Source organism: Kryptolebias marmoratus, linkage group LG24 (assembly GCF_001649575.2).
Source record: "Kryptolebias marmoratus isolate JLee-2015 linkage group LG24, ASM164957v2, whole genome shotgun sequence".
Classification (NCBI taxonomy): Eukaryota; Metazoa; Chordata; class Actinopteri; order Cyprinodontiformes; family Rivulidae; genus Kryptolebias; species Kryptolebias marmoratus.
Window position 1 is genome coordinate 18603078 of NC_051453.1, and position 27323 is coordinate 18630400.

At 43.2% G+C, this 27323-nt stretch overlaps 1 protein-coding gene across 6 annotated transcripts in view; it reads left to right on the forward strand.

Moving 5' to 3' along the window:
- Positions 1 to 3281: 3281 nt before the first annotated feature.
- nhsa (Nance-Horan syndrome a (congenital cataracts and dental anomalies)) overlaps positions 3282 to 27323 on the forward strand; it is a 55580-nt gene continuing 31538 nt past the window's right edge. For 5 of the 6 annotated variants that reach the window (XM_017423511.3, XM_017423512.3, XM_017423516.3 and 2 more), the window contains exon 1: positions 3282 to 3799. In XM_017423511.3, coding sequence (XP_017279000.1) covers positions 3520 to 3799 — 280 coding nt within the window. In that variant the 5' untranslated portion in view covers positions 3282 to 3519. The remainder of the gene's footprint in view (positions 3800 to 27323) is intronic. The other variant, XM_017423515.3, reaches the window with a different exon arrangement.

Below are 27323 nucleotides of genomic sequence, written 5' to 3' on the forward strand. Positions count from 1 at the left end.
GTACTATTGGAATGTAAGTTAAATCCAGAAAAACACTAATTATTTCTACAGCATCTAAACCAATACATTGTTGAGATGAAACACCAGAAGCCTTGAAAGAACCAAACGCTCTATAAAGGTTGATTAGAAGTGTAGAAATCCATAGCTCAGTGTATTATTTTCTCTTTTTTTTAAATACAATTTGCAGGGAATTTGCTTGTTGGGTTTTATTTCTTCCTTTTTCTTGGCTGGTTCTATTTGCAAATGTTCTTTTTAACTTAGTGCCACCACTTAACATCTTAAGCTGTTTCACTGATCATTTGGCTCAAACTAAAATAATAATGCACCACAAAGTCCCAAAACAGGATTTGTATTTCATTTATCCTTTTTTTTTTTCTTCTGAGAATAACAAGTGTTCATAGAGAACCCAGGATGAGCTCACCTAAATAATTTTTTTTATTGTTGTCACTGGACATTTTTCTTACCAGGAAGCAAAGTGGTTATTAATCCACAAATATCTGCTAAGTGAGATCGTGTGAAGGAGGACTGGATTAGACTAGAGGAGTAAATAAGTTTCAGAAACAACAATACCTGATTCCTCTGAGTCATAACCAATATTTACCTGCTGGATCAACCTACAGTGTCTCCTCCATATCTGTATATTTATTTCTTATACATCAGGAGATGTGTGTGTGTATTCATAAAATCAGATGGCTTAACTGGGGGCCATTCTCACTGAGCTATAAATACCACTTAAAAGTGTTTGGTTTGCATTGCATGACGACAGCTGCACTGCACGAGGAAACTACCATATGACGGTTGTGTGTTGTCTCTAAGTATATGCCTGCTTAATATAATTACCACCCAGCTGTCTCCCACTCAGTCTGCAACTGGCTTTTTATCATGTGTATGCTTATTACTATTAATGATTCATGGAGCTGGAGTATTCAGCGCTCACAGACATACATCTACAATGACAGCACTGGGGCTGTGGGTCTTCAGTGTGTAGGCAAATATGTCGACATTTCCGTGGAAATAAAATGTATCCATATCACTCGGTGGCCCCAGGATAAAGTCGACCCTTTTCACAACAAAGATTACCAGCTTTTATCCGTCCAAGTTAGGGCCTTTTGTTGCGGGAACATTACTCAAAGGTGACGCCACACGCCACTTCTCTCGTCCCTCCTTTGTTGCGCAGCTTTGCAAAGGTTGCATTTCTGCTGTGGACATTAGTTAGGCCGCAGGATGAGCTTTCGGGCCGCCACCTCTGTCGATTCTGGCCCCGTCAGCTGGTGGGATTTAACTAAACACTCATTCAGCAAATGTGAATGAAGCTCAGAGCAGGCCGTCGGGTCTACGCGCCGAGGGGAAAACTGAGGTTTGACAGAGAAATAACTAAGTAAGGTCAAATTCTTGGAGAATGTGCGAACACTTGAGCTTCACGTGTGAAAATCATATCTTTTCATGTGTAAAAAATGCGGACATTAACATGCAATATACGTGGAACATTCGTAAAATCCATTCTACACGTTTCTCGTTGGAATTTGGAGCAAAAAACATGAACTTCACAACTGGAAAATCACATTCAGGCCTTCGATTTTCAACCTTTCAACTCAGTTTGATATTTACAGTCAACCTGTGAGAGCTTTTGTGCATCCAGTTGAGTGGAGGTAAACGTGAGTCAAGCTGTGGAGGCATCATCGAGACAACAGACAGAACAGGTCACTTTTTATTTTTCTCAATATTTGTACATATGGTGGAGTTGGTTTTTGCAAGCAGATGCTGATGCCAATACTTCACGTCAAACTTCTGAGCAAATATTTGGTAAATCAGTTAACAGTCAGAGTATGAACTGTGAATGACTCTCAGCTACAACCATACCAAATTATAGCTCTGAATCTTTTGTACCAAAAGTTAATCAATTGTTGATCTTGTGATTACTTTGAGAGTTTTATTATAATCCGTTCAGTTGTTTATGAGATACTTTGCACATTATTGATGCAGATTTTCACTCCTCTGATTAAAATAAAGAATTCAACAAGCCATAAATATAAGAAACTATCTCAAAATAGTGAATTAGCATTTCATAATTATGACTTAGTATCTCTCAATTATGACTTCTTATTTTTAAATATGACTTAGTATCTTATAAATACTAAGTCTTAAATTTTTTGAAATGCTATCTCTTGAAACAACTGACTCCGCATTTTATCTCATAAATATGACTAAATATCTGATATTATGGCTTAGTATTGAAAAAATATGACTTAGTATCTCAGTTGTGACTCAGTATCTAATAAATATGACTTACTGTCTCTTAATTATGACTTATTATGATATTTATAAAATGTTATCTCATACTATGTCTTAGCATCTCTTATAATTTAGTATCTAATAAATCTGACCCAATATCACAAAAATATGACTTGGTATATTTTAATTATGACTTACTATCTCATAACAATGGCTTAGGTTATCTTTATTTTGACTTAGTATCTAATAAATATGATTTAGTGTATCATTGTTTAAGTTTTAATATCTCAAAACAAATATCTCAGAAACATAGTATTCCATATTTATGACTTAGTATCTTACATTGTGACTTAGTATTTCATATTATGGTTTAGTATCCTATAAATTTGACTTAATATCTCACATTATGACTTAGTCATATATAATTATGAGTTAGTAATGTAAAATTATGAGTTATTATCTTCTAAATATGGCCTAGGACCTCATCTTTATGACTTAGTATCCCATTGATTATGACTTTATGTCACACATTATTACTTAGCAATCCATAATTACAAGTTAATAACTCTTAATTATGAGTTAGTATCTCCTAAATATGACTTAGTATCTCATCTTTATGGATTTATATCACACAATATGACTTAGTAACTCTTAAATATGAGTTAGTATCTCCTATTTATGACTTAGCATCTCATTTTTATGACTTAGTATCTAATATTATCACTTAGTACCTTATGATTTAGTATCCAAAAGGTGAAATGCAGGCAATAAAAAACAAGTTTTTTTCCTCTCAGTCTATTACGGAACAATGTGTTTTGGTACTTAGTTGAGTGTTCTGAGTTACTTTTTATATTTGATGGTGCTTCTGAATATTTCCCCTTATATCTCTAATTGAATTGTAAAGCTTTTGCAGAAGCACCAGGCTGGATGTGTGAGGCATGCAGCACACAGTCAATCCTGCTCCACGCAGCTCTGCAGCTCCGGTCCGGGTCTTTGCGCCGCCTGTTTTTTTTTTTTTTTTTTTTTTAAACCACCTCTAGTTTGGAGCAGGGAGATTGAGAGCAGCGTTGGGGCAACAGATGACCCGCCGCAGCAGCGAGGAGCGCTCCAGTCCTCTCTGGCACATGAAAGGATGGGGGGCTCCACCAGCACCAGCAGCACCAGCAGCAGCTGAATTCAAAAAGGCTGGATCAGGGACTGGGGGTGGCTCGGGGGGGCAGCAGCAGCTTTCTGCTCACTCTTCGGTGACTTCTGCTGGTTTCCTCCGCCGTTCTCCACGGCGGCAACATGCCGTTCGCCAAAAGAGCCGTGGAGCCCCAGCTGCTGTGCAGGTACCGAGTCCGAAATGAGGAGGGTCTGGTCTTCGAGGACCTGGTGTCCGTCAGTAACGTGGCTCTGTCCCGGACCCTGCGGCAGCTGTCGGACCTGGCCAAGCACGCCTGCTCCATCTTCCAGGAGCTGGAGGGCGAGCTCGCCGCCACCAGCCAGCGGGTCCGCGGGCTGCAGGCGAAAATCAGCCACCTCCAGCAGAGCTGCGCCGAGCTGGACCCCAAACAGGAGGCAGTGCGTGAGTACCGGACTCTCCCTCTCCCCGCTGCGCGTGGACACCATTCCCCCTTCCGACTTTTTCACCAACAAACGGCACAGCCAGGAGCAGCCTGGTGTCACCTCACTACTTTATTCACTTTTATTTGTTTATGTTTCGAAGCTAGCGTTAGTTGCAGCTCCTTGGAGCCAGCTGTCCCGCTCATGTTACGTCCTTCAGCGTCGCTGCCTTCTGGGACGAGTTTATGACGCACATTGGTCTGTGAGTGTTTGTCTCCCTGGCTCTGTTGGGAAACACTTCCAGGACTCTCGCAGAGCCGTCTGCTGCCTCATGTGTTGAACTTTTCCCGGCAGGAATTCATTACCCTGATAACACAGCATGTGGCCATCGCCTGGCTCGCTTCTCTGTGCGCCCTCTCCTTCCACACGGAGGAGGGGGGGATTGGTGTGTGTGTGTGTGTGTGTGTGTGTGTGTGTGCGTAAACCTGCAGAGGGAACCTGTCCATTCAGGGGCGTGCCTGCAGTGTGTTTTCAAAGGGCTGACCAGACGAGGGGGACACTCATCTTCCTGGGGTGGCAAAATCTTTGCAGTTTTTTTTTTTTTTTTTTTGTCATTTATAAGCTATTAAAACAAAACAAATACTGACATGTGGGTGTTAGGGAGTCTCCTTTATTGTAACACATTTCTAACTTAAACCAGGCTAAAGTTTTAGGCGAAGTTCTTGCTCAACCAGATAGCGCTCAAGAGTACGTGTTGGGGATCACTCACAGCTACTATCACAGCAAACTGTAGCTCGCAGTGAGTTTCTTTTACATTGGCGCTCGTAACTGGGAATACGGGAGCGACGTAATTTTCCGCCTTACCGCATTCCAGCTGTCCCACTTGCTGAGAGTCGGAAACAAGGTGGACGCCCCGCAGCAAAGCAGTTTCTACATATGAAATGTTACTAAACAGATACGCGCTCCACTCGCGAACGTGTTTTAATGTGCATTAAAAAGTACTAGTTGCACAAGTGGTTACCTGCGAAAAAACAACCTAAACAATGAATATCAGCAGTAAAAGTAACAGAGTTTACTTGCTAAAGTTGCGAGTAGCAGCTATATTGAAATCCTAAATGGGGGTAGTTGGAGTTGCTCCCACTTTCCGAGTGTGGATGTCCCAGTTGAGGGGGGCGTTCCCGTTGAAATTTATGACTAGGAACTTGGACTAAGAACTCAATATTATAAGATGTTGTGCTAACATACAGAATATGACTGTGTGGCCAGAGGGGGGGCCAGCAAATGTTTAGGGGGGCCTCAGTGTCCATTCTCTGGAACAGCATCTGCAGGTTGGACATACTACAGTGGATTTAAACCCCTTCAATTTAGGTTCAGCAGGTCCTCACATGTCCTCCTTACACGCCCTGCTTCCTGTGGTCTCTCAGTGGGTCATTTTGCCTCGAGGTATTTCTGTGTTGTATGGATAACTCCTACTAGAATCTTTAACACCCCTCCTCTTTCCCCCAAACCCACCTTAAACTGACTGTAGAGAGTCTTGTTTTCCCTTCAGTTTTATGTTGTGTTGTAATACGCATCCACAATCAGCAGCTTGTTATTGTTCCGGCTTGCTGGTGTTCAGTGAAGCTGCAGGTCAGAACCTGCTCGGTTTTCCCTTTTTGTCTTGTTGGCAGTTCCTGTTTGTTTGGACCGACGGTGTTTGTCGAGTGTGTGCAACGCGTGACCCAAGAGACGGCGTGGCGCATATGCAGTATGTTCCGTGTCCGAAGCTCTGATGTCCGCCACTGTTGGTCGTCGGAAAACCGTGAGCTGCAGCCATGGGCAGTCCAAAGTGGGCACGTGCGAGACCTGGGTTCAGAAATGTTCGGCGTCAGAGAATCCGATCGCTGTTGTCATTTACACGAACGTCCAAATCGAAATAGAAATGTTCCGGTTTGACTTAAAAATGGCGCCGTGTTCATTGAGCTGAAGTACAGTACCCAGGTAAACAGTTAAAGGGTTACAAGATGAGTGCAAGTGCATTCTTTCCATTAGGATGGTTGTAAGGATTACACAACATTAAATAATGAATGGTTCGGCTTTGAATACCTAATATTCCTGGATGTGGTTATATGCTGCATGCATGAATATTAGTGAACCCATTTTGCTTCTGAAAGCTCTTAATTATGCTTTTTTTTATATTAATGGTGTCAAGCGTATTGTTTAACAACAGAACCTCCACTGATTTGAATGACAATCGGTGTGAATGGAGCACTCAGAGGCGTGGAGACCTCACTAGGAAGGGGTGGTCCCTCACCCTGTGGGTCTGACTTGTCCACAGGACCTTTACTAGAGGAGGAAGCTGCTATAAGTGTATTTGTTATGGGTGTACATCACAAATTACTGTTGGGCTTTATAGAAGGAAGTTGATAGATGTTGGAATGTTGGGCAGCCTTCAATATTTCTTCAGTGGTTTTCTAGTTGCTCTGAATATTGCCGAGGCGGTCGTTAACTTACTGTTAAAGTATTATAGCTGCTGTTCCTGGTAACACAGATTGTTTGTGAGCGCGTCAGATAAGCATCCTTTGAATTTATGCTTAATATAGCCATGACCTCGGTGCTAAAATCTGCTCGTAGGCCTGTTTTTAAATCCCAGAAGGGATGCTGACTCCTGTGGGTTCCAGTAGATGAATTTCTTTGCTCTACACGCACAGTTTGTCACATCTGCTTCATCTCTCTGGTCAGGCTTTGTGCTCTAAATTCAAGCTAAATTTAAAAAAAAGAAGTGTTTAAGAAGTTGAGATACGGCTATAAATACAGAATACACCTTTGAGAGAAACTCTGTCTTTCTCTCTCACACACACACACACACACACACAAACTTTGAGCAGACAGAAACACACTAGGCGCCTGGCATTTCTCCTCAGCCCAGTGTTTGGACAGCTCTGTTCTGACACCCCATCAGTGCCTGCCCTGGACGACCATCACACCAGGCCGTCCCACGTTGAAGGACTCTGCTGGGGTTTTAGGTTACGCCGTCTCAGTTTGGAAGCAGAGCTGCAGTAATGCTTGCGGCCCTCGGGCCTTTTTCTGGGCCAGGAACACGTGGCTGGAAGCTCGAAGGCATTCCTCGTACAGACGGCACTGGAGGAAAAGTGGGAGTCTCACAACTCAAACTGAGTGAAACGGGAATAATTCTTCATCTCTCCAGTGGGCCATGGGGCTCGCAGTGCTCAGCACAACAACACCAGCGTCTTCCTGAATCCACGGCTCTGCGGTGCTGCAAACGGCTCCGTCTAGTCTTGGGATAAGACTCTTTGGTGTTGAAACATCCCATAAAACTCAGAAGTACAGATGAGATATTTTGGAAAAAGCAGAGCTGCTTTTTGCGGGTTTATCAGCGCAGAGTTATTTTATCAGGAGATTGGTTGACCCAGGATTAATAAACAACATGTTTTAAAAATCAGAATAATTCACTTTTATTGTTTGCTAACAAGAGTGTCTCATTCAACGTTCAAGGAAATGCTGGAGATTTTCCTCTGAAATGTTAAGAAATGATCCAGCTGACTGATGATAGCTTTTTGAACAGCTTCAGTTTGGAGAAATAGAGTTTATTTCTGACTGGACTGATGAGCTAATGGCCAGCCTGAGCAGATTGCTGCCATTTTGAATCAACTCCAATATCAGAAGGTTCGACACGGTTCATGCATCTATCTTTTTACAAACTGGTACATCGCTGTCAGTGGGACATTACACATACATACATATGATACAGTGGTCATTTCCTGTAGCTCTTCCTGCAGGCATGTCATAATATTTCTGAGTGATAAACATATCTGCTGCTGGCAGTTTTATTACTTTGGCACCAGACATTATTTTTGTGTTTTGTTTGTAATTTGTAAATCAGGTTGTATGAAGTTTTGTCATTTTAAAACAACCTGTTTGTGAGCAACCATTTTTATTAGGCAGGAAAAAAAATAGTCGTGATAACTCCCATAGGCTTATTTCTTTGTTTTGTACTGTATTGCATTGAATCCCAATGTGTTCAGTCAAGCTTGTTTTGAATTGCATCACATGGTGATTAAACGCTGAACTGTATTATGAAGAAAAGCCTGAATCGTATCATGATTAAAGTCTTCATACTATGAATAAACACTTAATAATATAAGGATTAAAGCTTGAATCGTATCGTGATTTAAAACTGAATCATAAAGTGATTAAAGGCTGAGTTGTAGCCTATCGATTTTTCCTGCTCGTGAGTTTCAAATGTTATGAATTATGGGCAGTGTTGTGGGATATGTAACACGTCGGCCATGAACCAGACTCTGCTGAGCACTCATTCTTTATGCTCTGCAGTTACTGTACCGTCCGTATTTGGATTTCCACTTCAGCATCGTGACATTCCTGCAGCTTCATGAGCCTGATTAGTCTGGAATTAGATCCACTCTGCTACTTTCTGCTCAGCTGGAGCTGCTTGAAGCAGGAAAGCACTCTGCCTTCTGCGTTCCATTGACCCAGTCCGTCCATTACTGTGACTTTGATGTGCTAAGTGACGCTGCACTGACGAGTCAATGCGCACTTCATCCGAGGTCAATATCTGTCAATGCTTCGCTTCGCTGTAGAGCTCCAGATAATGTATGTTGTCAGTGAGTGGAATCAAATAGTGTTGCTAGGGTTCATTTATAGGATTCAATTTTAGGTTATGCATTTCGTTCATTTTGAGCGAAGAGGTGAGTACGCCCCCAGACAGATTGTTTTAGCGCTTCAAAGGGCCAACACATGCACGAGATATTGGCTTGGCTTACTGGGTTTTTTCAACCTGCGTTGATCCCAGCATGGCCTGCAGTTGAAGAGCTTTCTGGTGAATTGTTCTGGTAAGTATTCCAGAGAGCCAGCAGCCAGGAAACCACAGTGCTCCCTCGCACTTCTGGGACCTTGCTTCCCAAATTGGCCTGCAGGGTTTTGTGTCATTAGCGGGAGGATGGGAGGGTGTATGCGGGGAAGGGACCCAAGGCTGTGTTTGTTTAATGAAGGGGGCATTTTGTTCAAACGAAGGCGTTTCATTGCGTCGCTCGGGGGAAATGTGCGAGTTATTACGTCTTGCATTGCTGCGGTGGGACCATTCAGGAGTACCAGTCAGTCTGTAAACTCATCTGCTTATTTTCAGGTCAAAAGGGCCAACATATTTTAATTAACTGGTGTATATGTATGAGAAAAACCCCTGTTTTCGTAACACCAGGCTCCCTTTTTCAAAAGTCGGTAAGTTTTAGTTTGTTGTTGGAAAGTGGTGATAGTTTTTTTGTTTTTTTTAAAGCAGCAGAAATCAGGGATCATGATAACATCTTTCTTCCCTGAGGTGGGTGTGTGAGTGTCGTCTCCTCCCCTCTTACACACACATTTTACTTTTATTAAATAATTTCCCCCAGCAGTCATTACTCTCTATGGAGTTGTGAGTGTGGGGCTGAGACACCAGGAGTGCAATTAAAGCCTGTACTGAAGGGAGAGGGGGGTGCAAAGCAAAGTCATCTACCCACTGACCTCAAAAGCCTGCTGACCTCCTTCACCTTACTTTTACACAAACCATCAAAAGCCCAAACACAGCCACCTCCGTTTTGCTTATCAAGCTGCCAGTTAGAGAGGATTCTGACTTGATACTGGGCCGCCACAGGTCAGCAGAGCTGCAGAACACAGAGCGGGGCCTGCTCTGGTGCACCCCAACAAGGTAAACAAAGCCTTTCATTAGGGTTGTTACTCATGGGTGGCGATGAACTGAGCTGTGAAAATAATCTACGTTTTGATGGCTTTTTTTTCCTCTTTTCTTTCTTTGTTCTTTACTCCCTCATTTCTCCAAGCTGACAAATCTGGACCACTTACTGAGCTGCCCTAAAGACATAAAGTGCTTACTTATGCACCACACAAAGGAACATAGTTAACAAATCAAATGTTCAAATGCACTGTTTTTTTAGCAAAAAAAAAGGTAAATTTGAATTTGATCGCAGCAACAGCTGACAGTTTTTAATAAAACTCTCAGAGAGTAATGTATTGATTATCTTTTGGCGTCCGCTCGATTCAAGATGGCTACTTCAGCTAAGCGATATTAGCAAAATCTGGCGTGGGTGTAGTTGAGGTTAATCTCCATCACATACTCCACGCACTCAATGATTACGTGAAAAAATTGTTTAAAACTTTAGCCTTCAAGCAGCAGGAGATATGCATCTCCTCAAGAAATGCTAGTTTGGTGAAATAAAGTTTAAGTCCAACAAGACTGATGAGCTAACGGCTAGTCTGAGTGAGGCAATGACCAAAGTGGGTTGCTGCCATCTCTAAACAGATTGTACGACAGCTCGTGCAAGCCCAATTTTTCACCCTTTACATTTCAGTCAGTTTGGCTTTACACAGAGTTTTATAGTGTTTTTTGCAAGTGCAAATGGCATCAGCAGCTAGCTGTAACACTTCCAGCAGGAATGTCATAATATTTCTGCAGGAATAACCATGCAGAGTGAAATTAAGAGCAGCGTAAAAATTTATTGAATAGCATTCGCGCAGACCGCTATGACAGTTAGGAGCTTGGAGCTGCTTTAAGATGGCAGCAATCTACTCCTGTTGCACTTTCATTCAAGACGTTATCTACAACAGGTAAGATACTAACTGTTCAGAACTTTTCCACAAAACCCCCACTTCAAAATGGCTGACCTGTCACGTTAAGGTGTTTGTCTGTATGACTTTCTGATTCAACATCTGGTCCCACGTGCAGTTGTCGAAACTAAAACTGCATCAAATAAACACACGTCTGACTCTGGACGTGTATTTATTTGATCTTTACTACAGCTTTTACAACGTCTCACCGCATTCTTTTGCCGTGGCAACCTGGAGAAATATTGACAGCGCGGCGGGCTGTAAAACCTTTGCGGGTTGTTCTTTGTCTCGCTGCTTCGGACCATCTTGGAGTTATACGATACGCCACTCGGCTCACACCGCCATCACAAAGGCAGATTTGAATATTATGCAAGGGAATAACACAGTCAACACACCCCTGGTAGATAAAACTTGAAAAATAAAGTTCTCCTCCTCTTAGTCCATGTGAATAGACGGCTCGCTGTCTGGATAAGGAGATTAGTTGGAAGAAAGAGATAAAGGATTTTGCTGCAGGTGATAAGTCGCAACTTTTGAAATAAATGCTTTATGAAGTAAATCCTCCCACTGTGTTTGAAAAGCAGTTTTCAAACAGAAAGCTGTTGAACTGTAGTCTCTACCGGTTTGGTCCCTTCCACTGAACGCTATTGTCGATTTTGACATTAAGAAAAAGACATTCTCACGCAACTCTGCTTAAAGTCTGAGAAGCCTGGATAATGGTGAAGACGTCCCAACAGGATGGAAGCACATGTGAAAAGTCTCTGCCATGCAGGTGTTTAGACTGGGATCTGTCAGGAATGTGAACACCCCCCCCCCCCCTCCCCATTTCAAGCCTTTGTACAAGCAGCCAGGTTAAGTCTTTTAAAGCTAAAAGAGGCTCAACATCAATCATCTTACCATCATATAAGAGCTGCAGAAATAGGAAGCACCTGTTAAACATCAGAGCGTGGGGGAGGGGGGACCTCATCAGTTCGAGATTGATTTGTTTTTACGCCCCTCTTTCTATTTATTTTTATTTTCCCAAGTTCAGTTGGCTGTTCTCGCCGAAATCCACCCGGCACAGCAGGTTTATCGAGATTGGGATTTCTCGCACACGATGAATAAAAGCTCTCTGAGCTGCAGCACAACTGCAATTAAGCAGCCGGTATTTTTAACCGTTTTGTAAAACACCGAGAAGAAAAGAGGGGAGTGTACAAAGTAGTGGGAACGACTGCTTAATGTGAGCTGAAAACACGTCAAACCACAGTAACAAGCTTTGTGCAGAAAAAAGCTCTGGAAACGTATTATTTACTCATTCGATTAGCACGTGAAGGTGCAGGTAGCAGTCAAAGAGTCTTGTTTAAAAAAAAGAACATCTAATGTGAAATTGGAGAATAGTGTGAACACTTATATTCTCGTTTTCAAAACATCTCTAGAACATTTCAGGACTGCTGGAGATAGGCACCAGCTCCCCACGACCCGGAAAAGAGAAGCGGGCAAAAGAAATGGATTGATGGATGTTGGGAAGTGTGCAACCAGTGGAAGTAACACCAAAGCGTAGTATCTGCTGCCATTTGTGAGTTTGAGCATACGCAAAGACTACCAGCGATCCTTTCTTTAACCCCAACTGAACAGAAAGTGAAAGTGGTGTTCAACATTGGTCTTGTTTGGGAGACAAGCATGAGTCTGAAAGCGAGATGACTGAATGTCTTCATCCTCAAGCTTTGCGCTTTCTAAAACAGATTTTGTTGCTTGTTTGAACGGCATATTTTCCTTTTATGTTTTGATATAGCGGGGCAGACATAATGTGCCTCGCCCAGTGACCACTGGAGATGGTGACCACTTCCTGCAACCCTGCCTTGAAGAGTGCATTGCACTCTAAAGAACAAACACGTTCACCCTTCCTCGACTCCTTTGCTTCTTTCTCCCATTTCTAAAGGACGGCTCCTTCCCATCCAGGTGCCTCTTTTATCCTCGTCGGTGATTTCTGTGCCTCCACTCCCTCGGGCACTTTTTATGCTCTGTTCACACTCAAAGCTCTCTCGTCTCGCTCTTCTCACAATCCCAGTTTCTTTTTTTGGGATTCATCCAGTCCCGCTCCCAGCAGCCCCACGAGGTAGAGGCCATCCTGCTACAGCAGCAAAAAAGTGCTGTGCCATAAAAATGGATGACCTGGCCTCCATTATGCTCTGCTTTCCAGTTTACGGTCCTTTGAATTAAACATTTAGCAGCCCTGAGAACTGATGCTTTAAACTCAGTGTAAATCATTTTGGTTTAATATTTGATCTGTTTTCTCTGCACTCATTTATTAATGACCCTGAAGGGAGTTATTGTAAGCTTTCTTTTCTCTAGGTTTGCTTATGTTCCAGCAGTCTAGTGAGTAATCAAATGTCCCTTGGACCCACTTTAAAGGATTTAGTTAATTTCTCAGCAAATGCTTTCGGTTTCTCTCTGACCACTGTTACTGATTTACTGACACATCAAACTCCCACAGATTAAAAAGACAGGAAGCTCTAGTTTATCATCAATCTGTGCATCATGTTCCCCAGAAATCATTTCTCACCCTATAAAAGGATCAGGTTACCAACTTAAAGGTTCCACCCTCACTTCTCACCGGGGAGTTCTGGGAACTTCCACTGACATCTGAGTCCTGAAAACGCAATCTGATGAATGAGATGTTGTTTTGTCGCCACACAATAACCACGGTGCAGAAAATCGTGGACTCTACCTGTTTGGATTGTACCATGCCACGGCATTATGCCTCTCCAGAAGTGTCCCAAGCTCCCTCGCTGCTCAGCAACGGTGTAATTCTACCAGAGCACGCTGTAACCATGTTTACTGTACGCACAAAAAGCCAAGAAATAGTAGAACTCATTAGTCGTCAAGTGAAGGGATAACTCCCATTTGCTGAGTGATTTGCAGCCTTGGGTTGGGAAAGGGGGAGTCGAGAAATGAAGTGAAATGTTATTTGGGACAAACCCAGATTTTTATCCTCCTTCAAAGCTGCTGAGAGGCCTTTGTGATGCTTTGCCCAGTCTGTCTTGCCAGCTACTCCACACCAGACTGCATCCATTGTAGAGCAACTTACTGTAAAGGTTCATGCTTTTTTTTCCCCCTGTTACGTAATATTCAATCCTTTTACTTCTGGTTTTCCACTCTTCTTAAAGCAGCAGTGGTAAAATGACGACAAGTAAAAGTGGGGTTTTTTAAGAGTATTGCTCGAAGCTCTGTGGAGGGCGAACTGCTCCTACTGAAGGGACTTTCCTTCAAAGCAGTGAGGTAAATAGAAACTAGAGAATGGGGGAGAGAGAAAATTAGCTCTTCTCAGTACTTTACCTAAATCAAAAGCAACTGTTAAAGCCAGTGTTCAACATGTTCAAATGACAATGTTCATGAGTTGCGTTAAAAATTTTTTGTGATCTCTGATATTTGCCTTTTTTCTCACATTTCCTTGTAATTTTAAGTCTCTAACCGGTCTTCACAGCTCATTGAGATACTGGCTTTAGGAACATAGTAGGCTCCCCATTATGTGCGACAAAGGGTTTTGAGCATACACAGAACTTCTGTAGGGAGATCGTGGTGATTTGTCATTGTGGCAGCAGCATATCAAGGTCTTGGGTGGAGAGGAGGGAGTCTGGTGCCAGTGGTAGCAGGTATCCACGAAGTGGGTTGGCATAGCTGGCACTGTCATGAGAACAACCAACTGCAACAGTGGTCTGAAATGCAACAAATAGCAAGACAGACTTATTTGGTGAGTACTAACAGTGTAGCAGCAGAATGATTGCCTTTAACTGAAGGAGGTTTTCCTGATTTGCTGTGATCCAGCCAAGGAGGAAGTGTATGTTTAGGTTGTCTTCCATTGCGAAGGATGCCTTTACACGACTCCTTTCTGTCTGATGAACTTGAAATAAGCAGGGTTCAGCATGGCGCCCTTAAACAACTTTATCTTCAACAGTGAACGCCTGCTTTACACCGAAAGAGTTCTTTGGTCACACTTTAACAACTTCATTCAGAAAACGGTCACATTCTTCCCCTCAAGAACATAATTTTGGTGTCTGCTGGGTGTGAAGTTCACACAAATACATATGTGTAAGTATTCTGTGGAGTCTTTCCCTCCTGCGTTTAACTTTACAAGAATAAATTGACATGTTTTAAGCATCAAAGGTTCTTCCACATTTGGTTCCAAGTCACTCTGCACGAGTGTGGTTCAGCTACAGAGTCCATTAAGGAGCAGAGAAAATCGTCTGCAACTCATTTTTTCATCAATTTTGCCACTTTTAGCTTTTCTGTTTGACCATAATACATTTGTTTTATATTTAAATGTGAAAACATTTAAATTTAACTTTTAGCAAAAGTGTGCAAAAGTGAGCTAAATAATGAAAAGGTTTGTTCAACCTTTTTGACATTTTGGAACATTGTTCTTTACAGCTTTCACCCCATACATACATGCAAACTCAACTAAATTCACTACACAGTCTTTTCTTTTCTGTCGTTTTTGTCTTTTATTCATAAAAGGGAATTCATGAGTTGTCAGCTGACACGGTGAGCCAGATTTAACTACTCAGCTGTCTTTTTGCCTTGTGTTGAGTGAAGAGTTCCTGATTGGCTCCGCTCCTTAGAGTTCTGATTTTAGCTTATTTTTTCCTGTCAGACCCCGGAGAAACCATTTCTGTAAATAACTTTTTGTGGTGAGCCGTTCGTGGGAAAAGCACGGGCTGTTCACATCACAGGAACCCGTAGAGTGGTCAGCCTGCTGTGAACTGTTTCTATCGCAAAGTCTGAAGGGAGAATCCCTTCCCTCAGGCTGCACCTGAACTGGTAGGTGGAAGTGAGTCGCCTGAAAGTGTTGTCAGCAGCTGAAAAGACCAGCCTGAAGCTGGAGGCCAACAGACTAGAGCTCTTTGGAAAGTGTTTCATTTAGATTGTCCTGCAGGAATACTGCTAACCTCTAATCAGACATGAAGTTAAATGGTTCAGCATCTCTCCCTTCCACAGATTATTTGATTAACTAAGTGTTAACAGTGGTAAAATTATGAGTTTTATCGATTTGTACATTTCCTCTCAGTCATAGTCAGGAGTTTGTTACTGTACTGCAGGCAAAAGTTTCAAAGCTTTTCTTTTTTCGAAAACAGGCAAATGAGCCACATTCATTAGTGTTGGAGAAGCTGTCTGCTCACCACAAATTTGACTAGATACCTTTTCAAAACAGTCCAGGTCGCATTTGCATTCAAACTCTATATATGGGTCAGTCTGTCAAAACTCAGCTTGTGGGTCCACTTTGCTTTCTGCATGCAGCTTTGAGCTGTCAGACTGAGATCACGTCCAAGGATTTAGATCTTAAGTGTGCTCCCACCAGTCCGTGCGTTGAACTGAAGGTGATCTCTCAGTGGATCTGAAACACTAACACAGAAACCTGTCTGCGTGTGAGGCGGACATTTGTGCAAATGAAACGAAAAGCTGTTCTCGAATGACTGGCGTGCTCAGACAGACCAGTGTAAGAGGTATAGCCCTGCAGATTCTTTTGTGCTGCACGCCAGCTGGCTGGCTGCTACCAACTCCATTGAAGAGCACAAAAGGCGGCGCACACTCTGAGCTCGGAGTCTCCTGGCCTCCTGGCCACCTCGACACGAGGACGGCGTTGCAGCTCATTTCTAGCTTTCTCCGTCCATTTGAAGTCTGCGCCGTTACCTTGGTGGCAGTTTGTCTTAGTCCCAGTCTAACCCATTTAGCAGGACACATTAATGACTATTGATTTGAATTCCTTCACTACATGTGTCCTTAAAGTGTGCCCCCTGTTTGTTTTATTGCCCCCACTCTTTTGTTCCTTCTCGGGCTGAATGCCACGGCTGGCTCCAGCCTGCGACAGAAAAGCCTCATTTATCTCCTGGATGATGTCTGTTCACTCCCATCGTAAAGTTGTTGTTTTTACTGTTTGGCCAATCGGCCTTCTTGTTGGTTTTTGAACACGGTGGACTCTGAGGTAGGGTGGGGTGTTTTCAGAGGTGTAGGGGAGGGGAACAAAAAGGGGGAGTGAGGTGGATCAAAGATGACTTCATTCTGACAGAATAACAGATTGTAACTAAAAGCACATGCTGCATCTCTCAGGGAGATCCAGGATACAGGTTGCTGTGAAAAAAAGCTGCAGTTTGATCCCAGGCTTAGAAACATAATAAATACCCAACTTCATACTCGGGCAGATTAGAAAGACTTAGCAGAAGCAGCAACAGTTTCTCTGTTTTTCTATTCTCTCTCTCTGTTTTAGTTTTCCTTTTTGGTTAACCAGCTCGTATCAGGTTAACCCTGCGTCTGAATGTGGTAACCTGTAAGACCATCTGTGGCTCTGCAGATGGCCCTGCTTGTTAAAGTGGGCCACGATGGGACCCTGTTATCCACCCTGGACGGGACAATGGAGATTACGGGTGTCTGATCTGTTCGTTTAAACACAGTCTGAGGACAGCAGGACATGGGGAGGGGCTCGGTGTCCTGATCTTTGAATCACACCACTGTTTTTGGTATCAGCATGAAGGAATTAGAAGACTCAAAGTCACAGAGAGCGCCTGATTGGTGGATAGTGAGTTGGATCAGATTCAGAAATCAGAGAATCATCTATGCTTTCCCAGCTTTAAGCCAGTTGTTTTTCCTTGACTTTTGTTTCGGTCTTTTTATGGTGCCAAATGACTTCTGTAAATGATTACCAAAGCTGGACAGCAAGGACCCTAAGTATCTATATCGTCTTTTACCTCTTTATTTTGAACATTCTCCTCACAGGGCACTTCCACCCTCTATTTAGTGTTTTTCCATTCTTGCAGAAGTTGGTAATCAGCCAAAGAATGATCTGTGTTTTCAACCTGCAGGGCTGCCAGGATGAAATATAGTCCTCTGGTACACAGGGAGGTGAGTTAACAGAGTATACACTGAAGATATTAGCAAGAAATGAAAGGGAGTTTAGCTTTTATGTAACTTTGAGAGCGTGATTAAGTTTCACTGCTACTAAATGCAAACTCAGTTTTTCACTTACTTCAGTCTTGAGAATACAAAAGCTTTTTAGCACTCCTTGTGGAGGCTGTTAACTTTAACTGAAAAGAGACGTGTTTTGTCTAATACTTGGCTACATTTCATCTGTCTTAATTTTAATTATATCTCCATTGATTAGCGTGACAGTGGAGAGAAACTCAAGGCTTAAAGCGACGGTTCAGATCATCGACATAAAAAAAGGTGGACGAACTGTACCTCTTTTCGTTGTTTGAAACTGAAGCCACGAGATCAGCCGTGTTGTATTTGTGGAACCAGTTTCTGTACGCTAGTGATGTGGGACGAGGTCACGTGACCCCGTAATTGTCACAATTGCTTTCTTTAATGCGCCAAAAAACTTATTACATAAATTTTTGAACATGGCGAGAACTATGTGAATCAACAAGAGTCAGCGCCTGAGAATCTGTGGTGTATTGTTTCAGTTTAACAAGGACAGTGTACTGTTTGTTTACATGGAGGGGGGCAGGGCCTAAGATATGTGATGGAACCAGCCAACAGGGATGCCGGTCCTGTTTTAGCTTCAACTTCTGCTATTCGGTTTGACTTCCAGGTTTGTTTAATGGTCGATGGGTGAAGTGGGTTTCTAGGTGAAAGGCGTGAACCTGTCTTATCTTACCAGCTGTAGATGCTGTAGCTCTTTCAGCAACCTTTAAAGTTCTTCATTTTGCTGTTAATTCCAGACATCTGTTCATGACATATGCCCACACATACACCCAGGCATGACTCAACCCCACCTCCTGTTCTGAACCTAGTCTTATGAGTTGAAAGGTCACCCATGCTGATCTTATTAGGAAGTGTTGGTCAGCCAGGGGAAAGTTTAAAACTAACAGGCCGAGGCCTCATTTAACATAGCTGACGGTAAAACCTTTAAATATCTGTTTTCATCTTGTAGTTTAATCTCAGAGCACTGATAAGATTTTTTCAAGTGTTTACTTTGGCATCACGCTGACTTGTTGAGCAACCATCACTCGAGTCGTTTCTCTTCCCACAGCTTTTTGTTTTCGTGACCTCTGCCACAAGAATACTCCAGAAATCTGAGATGTTGGGAAGGATTCAAGGCTAAGGTGTCCTAGAGTGATTTACCTTCCTTATCCCCTCATCCATGAAACGCCTTTTAATTTATGACTTCATGTGAAGGAGGGAAACAATCCTAGAGAATCTGTTGGGGAGGGGTTTTAGTGTCTAAATGACAGGGTTGTGTTGTACTGTTGCAGCATTTTACTGTACTGTTGTACAAGTAAGAATCGCTGATAGCAATCATTTCTTATTTTTACTTCCATCCACAGAACAAGATCTTCATTGTAACAGCTGATGACGTTCTTAACTGTAAAATATGGTCCAGTCCAATGATTTCAAGCTGTTGGGGAGCACTGTGCATGTTTGACTGAGGCTTTTATTGCCTTTTGATCGCATCGTGTTGCACCACATCCAGAGCTGAGTCAGGTTTCCTGCCTTACAGTTGTGACATCGGAGGACCACTCAAGCCTAACCCAGATTTATGGAGTCGCGAACATTTCGGGGTTAATTCAGGGTGGAGTCCGTCACTCATCGTTCCATCACCCAGTCTCTGTTGGGTTACAGGCTGGGGGTGTCACGCTTCCTTCCAATGCATTTCTGCAGCACGCAGGCATACGTGCCTTCTCGGTGATGTCATACGCAGCCGGCCATGCCAGTAAGTAAGAGATATGCAGAGGTTCCTGTTTGAAAAGCCTCTGCTGGAGGAGATGGAGGCACAACAACACTATTTGACAAGATGACAAAATGTCACTTTTTAAATACATACACTATATAAGAAGTGTAAAGAAAACCAAGACCAAAAGAAATGTTAAAGCTTCTGCAAGTGGCTCATTATGTTCGCCCTGACAGCAGTCTTAAAAATACAGACAGGAGGAAAAGCAGAGTAGAAAGTAAGCCTCAAACAAGTGGTCACTGAGCAAAAACTTGCATTGAAAAAGAATCTTGAACTGTAAGTAGCAGAAACTTCACTTTTTATGTATCTGCAGTGTTTTATGAAGGAGAAATAAAGTTAGGAGAAAATTTAGAGCTCAGATACGATGGAAGTCAGTGATGTTTGGTTGTGCACGCTCCTTACTCTGGTCCTCAAGCAATGAGACGCATTCAGGTTTAAAGAAGACAAAAAGCCTATGTTTTGATGTATACACTGTATAAGAAGCATTAAGTACCTGAGAATAAAAAGAGTTTGAGCTGTCTAAACTTTCCAGCATTTTGGAAACAAACGTTAGCGCGTGATATCATCACACTGCAAACTAACGCTAATAAATAAAAAGGTTACTGGACAGCCGGAAGTGAGATGTGAAGAAGAATAGGACACTTTTGGAACTTTTCTGGGGATTTATTGTTGTGAATGCCTGTAGGAACCCCGTTTGCAGGCTCTTCATTTGATCATTACACAAACATTTAGGACTGTCTAGATTACCAAAGATGTAATCCCCAAACTGTATGGGCACATGGCTGCTGTAGCAGTGCTGTCACATTGTTCCAATGTGGTTCTTTAAATCGGTACGAATTGATTAATATTCACATCCTTAGTTGACACTGTATGATGTCCTTTTATAGTGAACAATTAGCAATTAAACATCACATTTTCATGTACTCCTTGTATAGTTTTTTCAACTGTCTACTCTTCCCGCAGCTTTCGAAAAACTTAATGAGCATAGTTTGTGTTGGGATTATAAATGAGACCATAAAACTTTAGGGTTTCAGCCTAAATGTCAAATCTGCAAGGAGACAGCAGTTTACTTCTTCACATGTCACTAATAACTCAGTAATAACTCGCTTCTTGTTGTGAAATTCATTCATTCGTGGTCTCAAGTCTCAGGTAGTCAGTCTGGTTGTGCTGAAGATAAATTTCTTTTCAAGTTTACCTGCTTTTTATCTTGATGAATTTACGACAGGTTTTACAGCCTTATATGTTTTACAGTTTGTTTTCTTTCATTTGCTTTACTCGGGACACTGGTTGATGGTAACTGCAGCATGATTTATGCCGTCCAAGCGTTTTAAAACCTTGTGCAGTGCAGCAAAGTGATTTACACATTAATTAGTTGCGCATTAGCTGGGTGTTACTGTAGATTTCATTTGTGTATGGAAGCCGTGTGGTTTGTGGTGCAATCATTTTGCTCAAATCAACTTGGAGGGATCTCTGTGGGATGGGCCCTGATCCCTGAGACAATGAGCCTTTTCACGAGCGTTTTATAGGAGGCATAAATATTTGTGATAAGATTTAGAAAGGTTGGTTGATCTTCAGGGAGTGGAATTTCACACGTAGCTTAGAAAATATGAGGATGTTCCAATATCTGTCTACTGTGAGTTTTCAAGCTTTCTCCAAATAAGAAGCATAGGATGACTTTTTTTTTTATTTACATTTTTTTGGTTGTTTTTTTGAGTTAAAGGTTGTTTTTGTTGGCATACATTCCTACCTGATCTTTCCACATGGTTTTGGTCGGTCACGCTCATCAGTACAAGTCCAGAAAATACAAAGCAAAGACATTTACAGTCTTTACATTCCCCAAGCCCTCAGGGTGACAGGATTCATTCCTCAGAGCACAGATGTGACCTGTCCATCTGGATGTTTTTTTTTTCTTTTCTTTCTTTCTGCAGGGTCACAGATAGCTGAAAGGCAGGAGAGGAAGCTAGAGGTGCGATTCGGTCGTTTCGCTCATGTTCCTCGTCAGATATCACGCCGCAGATATGCCGTTTTCATGCCGAGCAGCCTCTCATTTCCTTCTCCAAACAAACTGCGGAGGGCCTTTGGTGGGTCCTCGTTAGACCGCGATTGCTTTGTGTTCCGAAATGCGGGTGAGGTTCAGCGTACAAACAGACACACATGTTGATCAGATCTGGGCTCACCAAAGGGGTCCTGTCAGGGTTTTTTTTTTTTACTACCCAAACGTCACCGTGACCTGCCTGACGTCTTCTCAGACTGTTCTCTGAGCGTGTCCCCATCAGGCTGCACTCTCAGACGTGAAAGAAAAAGATGAGGCGTGTCGACGTTACGTCAAATCAGCGTTTGACTCTAACATTAAATGTTCAGTGTGACCACAGATGAGAGCTGCAGCAGCATCTGCTGCCCCATCGGTTGTTCTCACAGTTAAAGATGGTTTGCTGCTCGCTCCATCCTGCTGTTAGTGCTTTGGGTTCAGGACCAGAGGCATTTGGAGTGCGATTTATGGCTCGGTTTGTGTTGTTTCATCAGCTGTAATCACCATGTTTACTCAAGTGGTTTTGTGTTTGCGCAACATTATTTGCTTCAAATTAATAGCTTAAAATCAGCCCTGAAGTACTTCTTATACTAATTTGCAACATGCATCCACCCATCCATTTTCTTTACCCGCTTCTGCTTCCCGGGTCGAGGCGAGCTGGTGGCTATCTCCAGCGGTCTTGAATGAGAGGCGAGGGACACCCTGGACAGGTCTCCAGTCCATCACAGGGACACATAGAGACAAACGAGACAAACAACCATTGACACTCACACCTAGGGACAATTTTAGAGTTACCAATGAACCTGTGGGAGGAAACCAGAGTAGCCAGAGTAAACCCATGTGTGCACGGGGAGAACATGCAAACTTATTAGCTTGTTAGTATTGTTTGAGTGGACCCACTATCTCTATTTCTATTTCTCTTTAAATTACTCCAAACTGGGTAAACTGGGGTAATTTAAAAATATATCGACAACAGGTAAGATATTAATTGTTCATAACTTTTCCTTAAACGTCAGAAAGTCTGAAACCATCCTTTAAGATGATTTAAACTGAATATTTTAGCATTTTGAAGAAAGAACAATCAGAATCCCTTTTTGATTATTGTCTCCTGTCTCCAGCACATGTGTTGGTACCTGACCTCAGACGGATCGGTTTAAACTGGGCCACTGCTCGCCCCTAATCTGCTTTCCAACAGGAAACCTTATGTTAGGTGGCACACTTCTGTCCCTGTGAAGTTTGCTGGTGACCCACTCAAAGACAAAGTCCTGTTTCTTCTCATTAGTATTCAGCCCCAGTTCCGAGCCCCACCCACACCCAGTGACATCTGGTGTGTGGCGGTCTGATGTCACTGACCTGAGCTGCCTCCTAATCATGTGTTTGTATTCAAAAATCTGCCGACTCAGACGCACCCCTGCTTCCGTCTGGTTAATATGCTTGTTTATTTTCTAGTTAGTCTCATCTCATCGAGTGGCAGCTGGTTAGTTCAGGTTCTAGGAGAGAAGAAATTCCACCAATTGGTGACTGGGAAGTTCACCTATGATTGTGTTAAATCTCATAAATTTCAGGATTTTCTGCTGAGCTGTATAGGAAACGTGCACCCAAACTTTTGGAAAACTCCGTGCCCGTCTGTGTAAAAGTCCTCTACATATACCAGTTGTTTTTACTCGTGATCGGATGTGCAGATTACGCAAACCAAGCTTGTTTGCCAAAACGCTGAACTCTTCCTTAAGCTTTTTTCCGAGGAGCCCTGCAGGTTTAACCTTAGCTGTTAATTACTGGGATGGGTATCAGCAGTGACGCTAGGATCTGTTAGCGCTAAGCATGCAGGTCTTTAGCGCCCTCGGAGCATTACTTTGTATCTCCCAATCCTTTTTCTTCATGATTAGAGAGCTCCGCTGCTGGATTTCCACCGAGGCCTGCCAGGGTGGGATAAGCTGATGATGATGTCACTCAGCCTCGGCTACAAAGTTGATGTGATTACCATCTTAGAAATCACTGTCAGACTGCGGGGAACAAATTACCGTGCTTGTTCCTTCGTGCTCCCTCTCTCTCCGCGTGTCTCACACGATGAACCATTGGCTGCTCAGCTCTTCCCCTCTCAGGGAGTCTTCCTCGTTCCTGCAAGGCCAGGTTCGCCCCGCTGTGAGAGCAGGCCCAGTGGAGCCAAACTAATCACAGCCATTTCCCAGGATCATTCCCACACTCTGTGGGCCGTTCTCTCAGACAGGGGATTTTGTTTTCCTTCAGCCAATCTTTTCTGTTTCTTCCCTGCGTTCACCACAAACTTATGGGGCCTTTTGAAATGGTGCTCTAGAATTGTGGAAACTGAATTGAGACGGTTTTGAATCAGGTTTGAGACACGTTGGAGACACCTGCACCAACACTGTGCCTTCTGTTAGGGAAAACCTGCTGGGCAAATGTTTTGAAGGGGTTCAAAACTTAAGCGGCAGGGCTTTGCCACTCGAGTTTCAAGACATTCTGGAGGCTTTTTCGGCGAATGCACAGTAAAGGTCCTTCTTCCTTAAACAGCAGCTCATTCTGCCCTCTCAGCAGCCCCACGAATTACACGACTGGCCTGTGCACAAGCTTTTGGTGGCTCTAAAAGCATTGTTGGCTTTTCTGCGCACTCGCATTCCTGCAGCTCCCTCGAACAGCCTCCTGACCACACAAGAAGGCTGACGGCGAGTGGAAACACAGAGAAGTTTGGCAGTTGTCAAATATTTACCGTTTGCGTGGCTATTCTCGTGCCTGCGTGTTTTGCCCGGCCGGCGTCGAGGATCCGAGGCATCAGGAAACTGATTAACGAGCCCCCGACAAGGTTTTGACTCTCGGCAGTCGGGGAATTAAGAGTTTAATTTGCAGTTACAATTAGTGAAGCCAAGAGAAACGGCTCAGGGGCCCGAAGATGAAACCACACAAACAAACCAGCGAGTCCCTTTAAAAGCTCATTTGATGGGAGGGGCTGCTGGCATAGCTGAGTCTGAGGTCTTTCCCATGCAGAGAAAGGACATCTCTGACTCACAGTCCATCTCCTGTTTTATTTAAAAGGACTCTAATGTTTAAATTTAGAAGAGCATTTTTCTTTTTTCTTTTATCATCCTTTCCTCAAACACTCAAGCCCAAACTTACTGATTGAAAGTAAGATGTAAGGCCTCTTCTGGCCAAAACACTGAGGTCTTGTGACAAATGATCAAGTGTCAGGTGTCAGGCAGCGGAAAAATATGTAACGTTTACATATTTACAGTCATATGACTTGTGTAATTAGTAAAAAGTCATTCTTTCACGCAGACGCCCTTACTACTTTTTCTTTTGGATTAGGCAAAGGAAAAAATATAGCACCTCCAATGCCAGAGAGTAGGGTTTATGTTCATAAGTGTGTGTTTGTTAGTAAAATATTTCATGAACAGATTGCAGTGATACCCTCTGCAATCATTGAGTGTACAACTGATTCACCTTTGGGGTCAGTCTAATTCAAGATGGCTGCTACAGCTAATCAACCTTAGCAAACACAAAAATTGGATATAACTCAGCAAGTTGTATAGGTATTGAACTAAATCCGGTGTGGTAGTAGCTGAGAGTCATCCTCAGCACATACTCCAAGAGCACAAGATTTCACATGAGATGAGATTAACAAAACTTACAAAGTTGTGACCAAAACAGCTACAACTCTGCCGTGATCTCAGTTTAAGTGTCTGGCATGAGTTAGCGGGCAACATGCATTCCTTTCTGTTTATCTTCAGGTTGAAAAAGATTTTGTCACTGTCTTCTTGCCTTGGGAGGTTGTTGATGTGGGCCCCACTGTAGTTTTCTGCACTGACCGAGATTATTCTGTTGCACTCAATCTTATATTTAAAACATCAGGTGACAAATAAACACAACCTAAACTAAAGGTTAACCAGGACAGAGCTGTAATTTGAGTTTGAACACTCAATGTCAGTGTTTAAACCCCCCTGTATGGTCCGAGCAGACGTTAGCAATCATATCAGGCTGGAAGGTCATTCCAAATTACATCTGTGCCTTTAAAAAACATTCATTATGAAATGAAAGTGGGTGTAATTGTGCCCAGATTGTCCCTCGCTGAGGTCCTGCAGCTAGTTTAGTCTACCAGATTGCTCCCTTTCCTTAAGTTGCAGGAGACTTGAAGAGGAGGAGAGGGAAACTCCGGTCGGGATTCATGGATTCGGGATTCATGGCTCCCAAATCTCCTGAGCTGTGTGGCCAAGGCAGGTAGAGCTAAAAAGCCTGCTTGTTCTTTATCCCAGCATTCGTGCCGAGGGAGGCTTCTGCAGCTCCAGGATAAGCGACTGGCGCGGCCCTCCATGTAGATAAAGGGCCTGTGCCGGACAGATCGGATTGAAAGAATGTGCGGATTCCCAAACTTCAGATGTGACGTGTTTTAGGTGCAGTGAAAGTGCTCATGTGACGCTGCACTGCTGTTTATTTAACAGATTATGTCTGTAAAAGGGTAAGAGTAATGAAAGAAGACAATGAGCTCGTCCTGCTTGGTTGGCTTCAGTATATTGAGGTCGCTCACACACACACACACACACACACACACACACACGAACAATGCAGAACAACCCCATTGGCTGTCAGACCACGCACTTCTGGCCAATAGCAGCACGTGCAGATTAAACTGTATTAAGTTCCCCAGAGAGCTGGATTCAGTGTTTTATTTGAAAACATGCATGCGTGGAGCTGCAGCGTTACTCTTGGCGCCACAGAACGACAGTGTTTCATTTGTTTGGTTTTTTTGCCTCCTTTCAGTAAAACTTCCCCTTCAAATGCAGAGATATCTAATCTTAAACCAACAAGCAGCCTGTTGCCGATAGCCTGCTGACATCTATCAGAACAAGTGTTGCATGTTTAAACTCGGGGCCGAAGTCACGTGACACTTCCTCTGAATTTTGGTTATGTAATACGACGCCCGGGCCCCTGAGTCACTTCATACTGTCTCGGCAGAGCGTGTCCTATTTCTGTGGTATTTTTCTAGGGAATTGTTGGTGTTTCGGAAACACAGTCTGGCTTATAACTGTTCGATAAACAGAACCATAATCTGTTAACCCTTAGATAGCAGAAGAAATCCTATCTAACCCTTCACAGTGTAGGAAGATGAGCACTCAAAGGTGACACAGGGGTTTAGTTTGACAGATGGTAAATTAAATGAACATGACTCATTTTTAGGTTTACATTAAAAGGATCAAATAATCTTTGATTTTGCCCTCTTGTCAGACTTCTAAATATGATTCCTGCTTGTATCTGAAGGCATTCCGAGCCTAAAAGCCTGGTAAACAATGTCGAAACGTCTCAGTATTGTGACATGTTTCTGTCGGGGTTGGCCCGGTGGTTGGGCTCGCACCGCAGCAATCTGCGGTCAGGCTGCCACTGCGCTGCAGCTTCTGCCCAGTCCCCGTTAAATCTGGAGTAAAGGGATTCATTATGACCCAGTGTGAGTTTTACGAGCATTCTGCTGTTAGTAAACACAACAACGTGTGGCTGAGAGACGTAGATTTGCTGTTCCCTAAGTGGTGGTTCGCGCCTTTGGGTTAACGTGCGAACGACGCACAAAGCTGCTTCACATCAGCAACAAAAAGCTCCAGCTGACTCCCTCAGAGCACAACAATAAGACCGAGAAGAGAAGTTTAATGAAGACATTCCTCTCTCCAAGCTCAGCTTTTGTAGATGCCCTCCTTCTCCACTTATTGGCTCCGTACGCCCAGTTTGCCCTAATTCCTGCCTTATGGGAACAGGCAGGCAGCACTCCCGGGAGCATCCTCGGAGCTTTGCATCCTGCAAAGGCGTGCTGTGAGAGGGCTGCGCTCTTATCTATATAAGGTAAAACAATCCTCCCGTTGCACCGAGGCTGCAAGAGTGCAGCTGATCGGCTGATAAAAGAAAAATGAAACACAAACACGAGCTGTGAGCCCGGCTTTGATGCATGCAGTCTCTTTTCTCTCTCCAAATCACTTCAACCCCCTCTTTTTTTCTTACTGGGGCCAGCTTCCATTTTTCATAACCCTTTCACACACGCACACACACACACACACACACGAGTGGATGCTCAGAAAAAGCACACTATCCCTCTCCTCTCCATTGGTCCTTTTGAAATCAAGTCGCCCAATCAAATCTGGTTGAGTCTTTGGGATAACAACAGTCATCTCCATGGAGATGCATCCACTCATTGAGAACCCCCCTCCCCCTAAACGA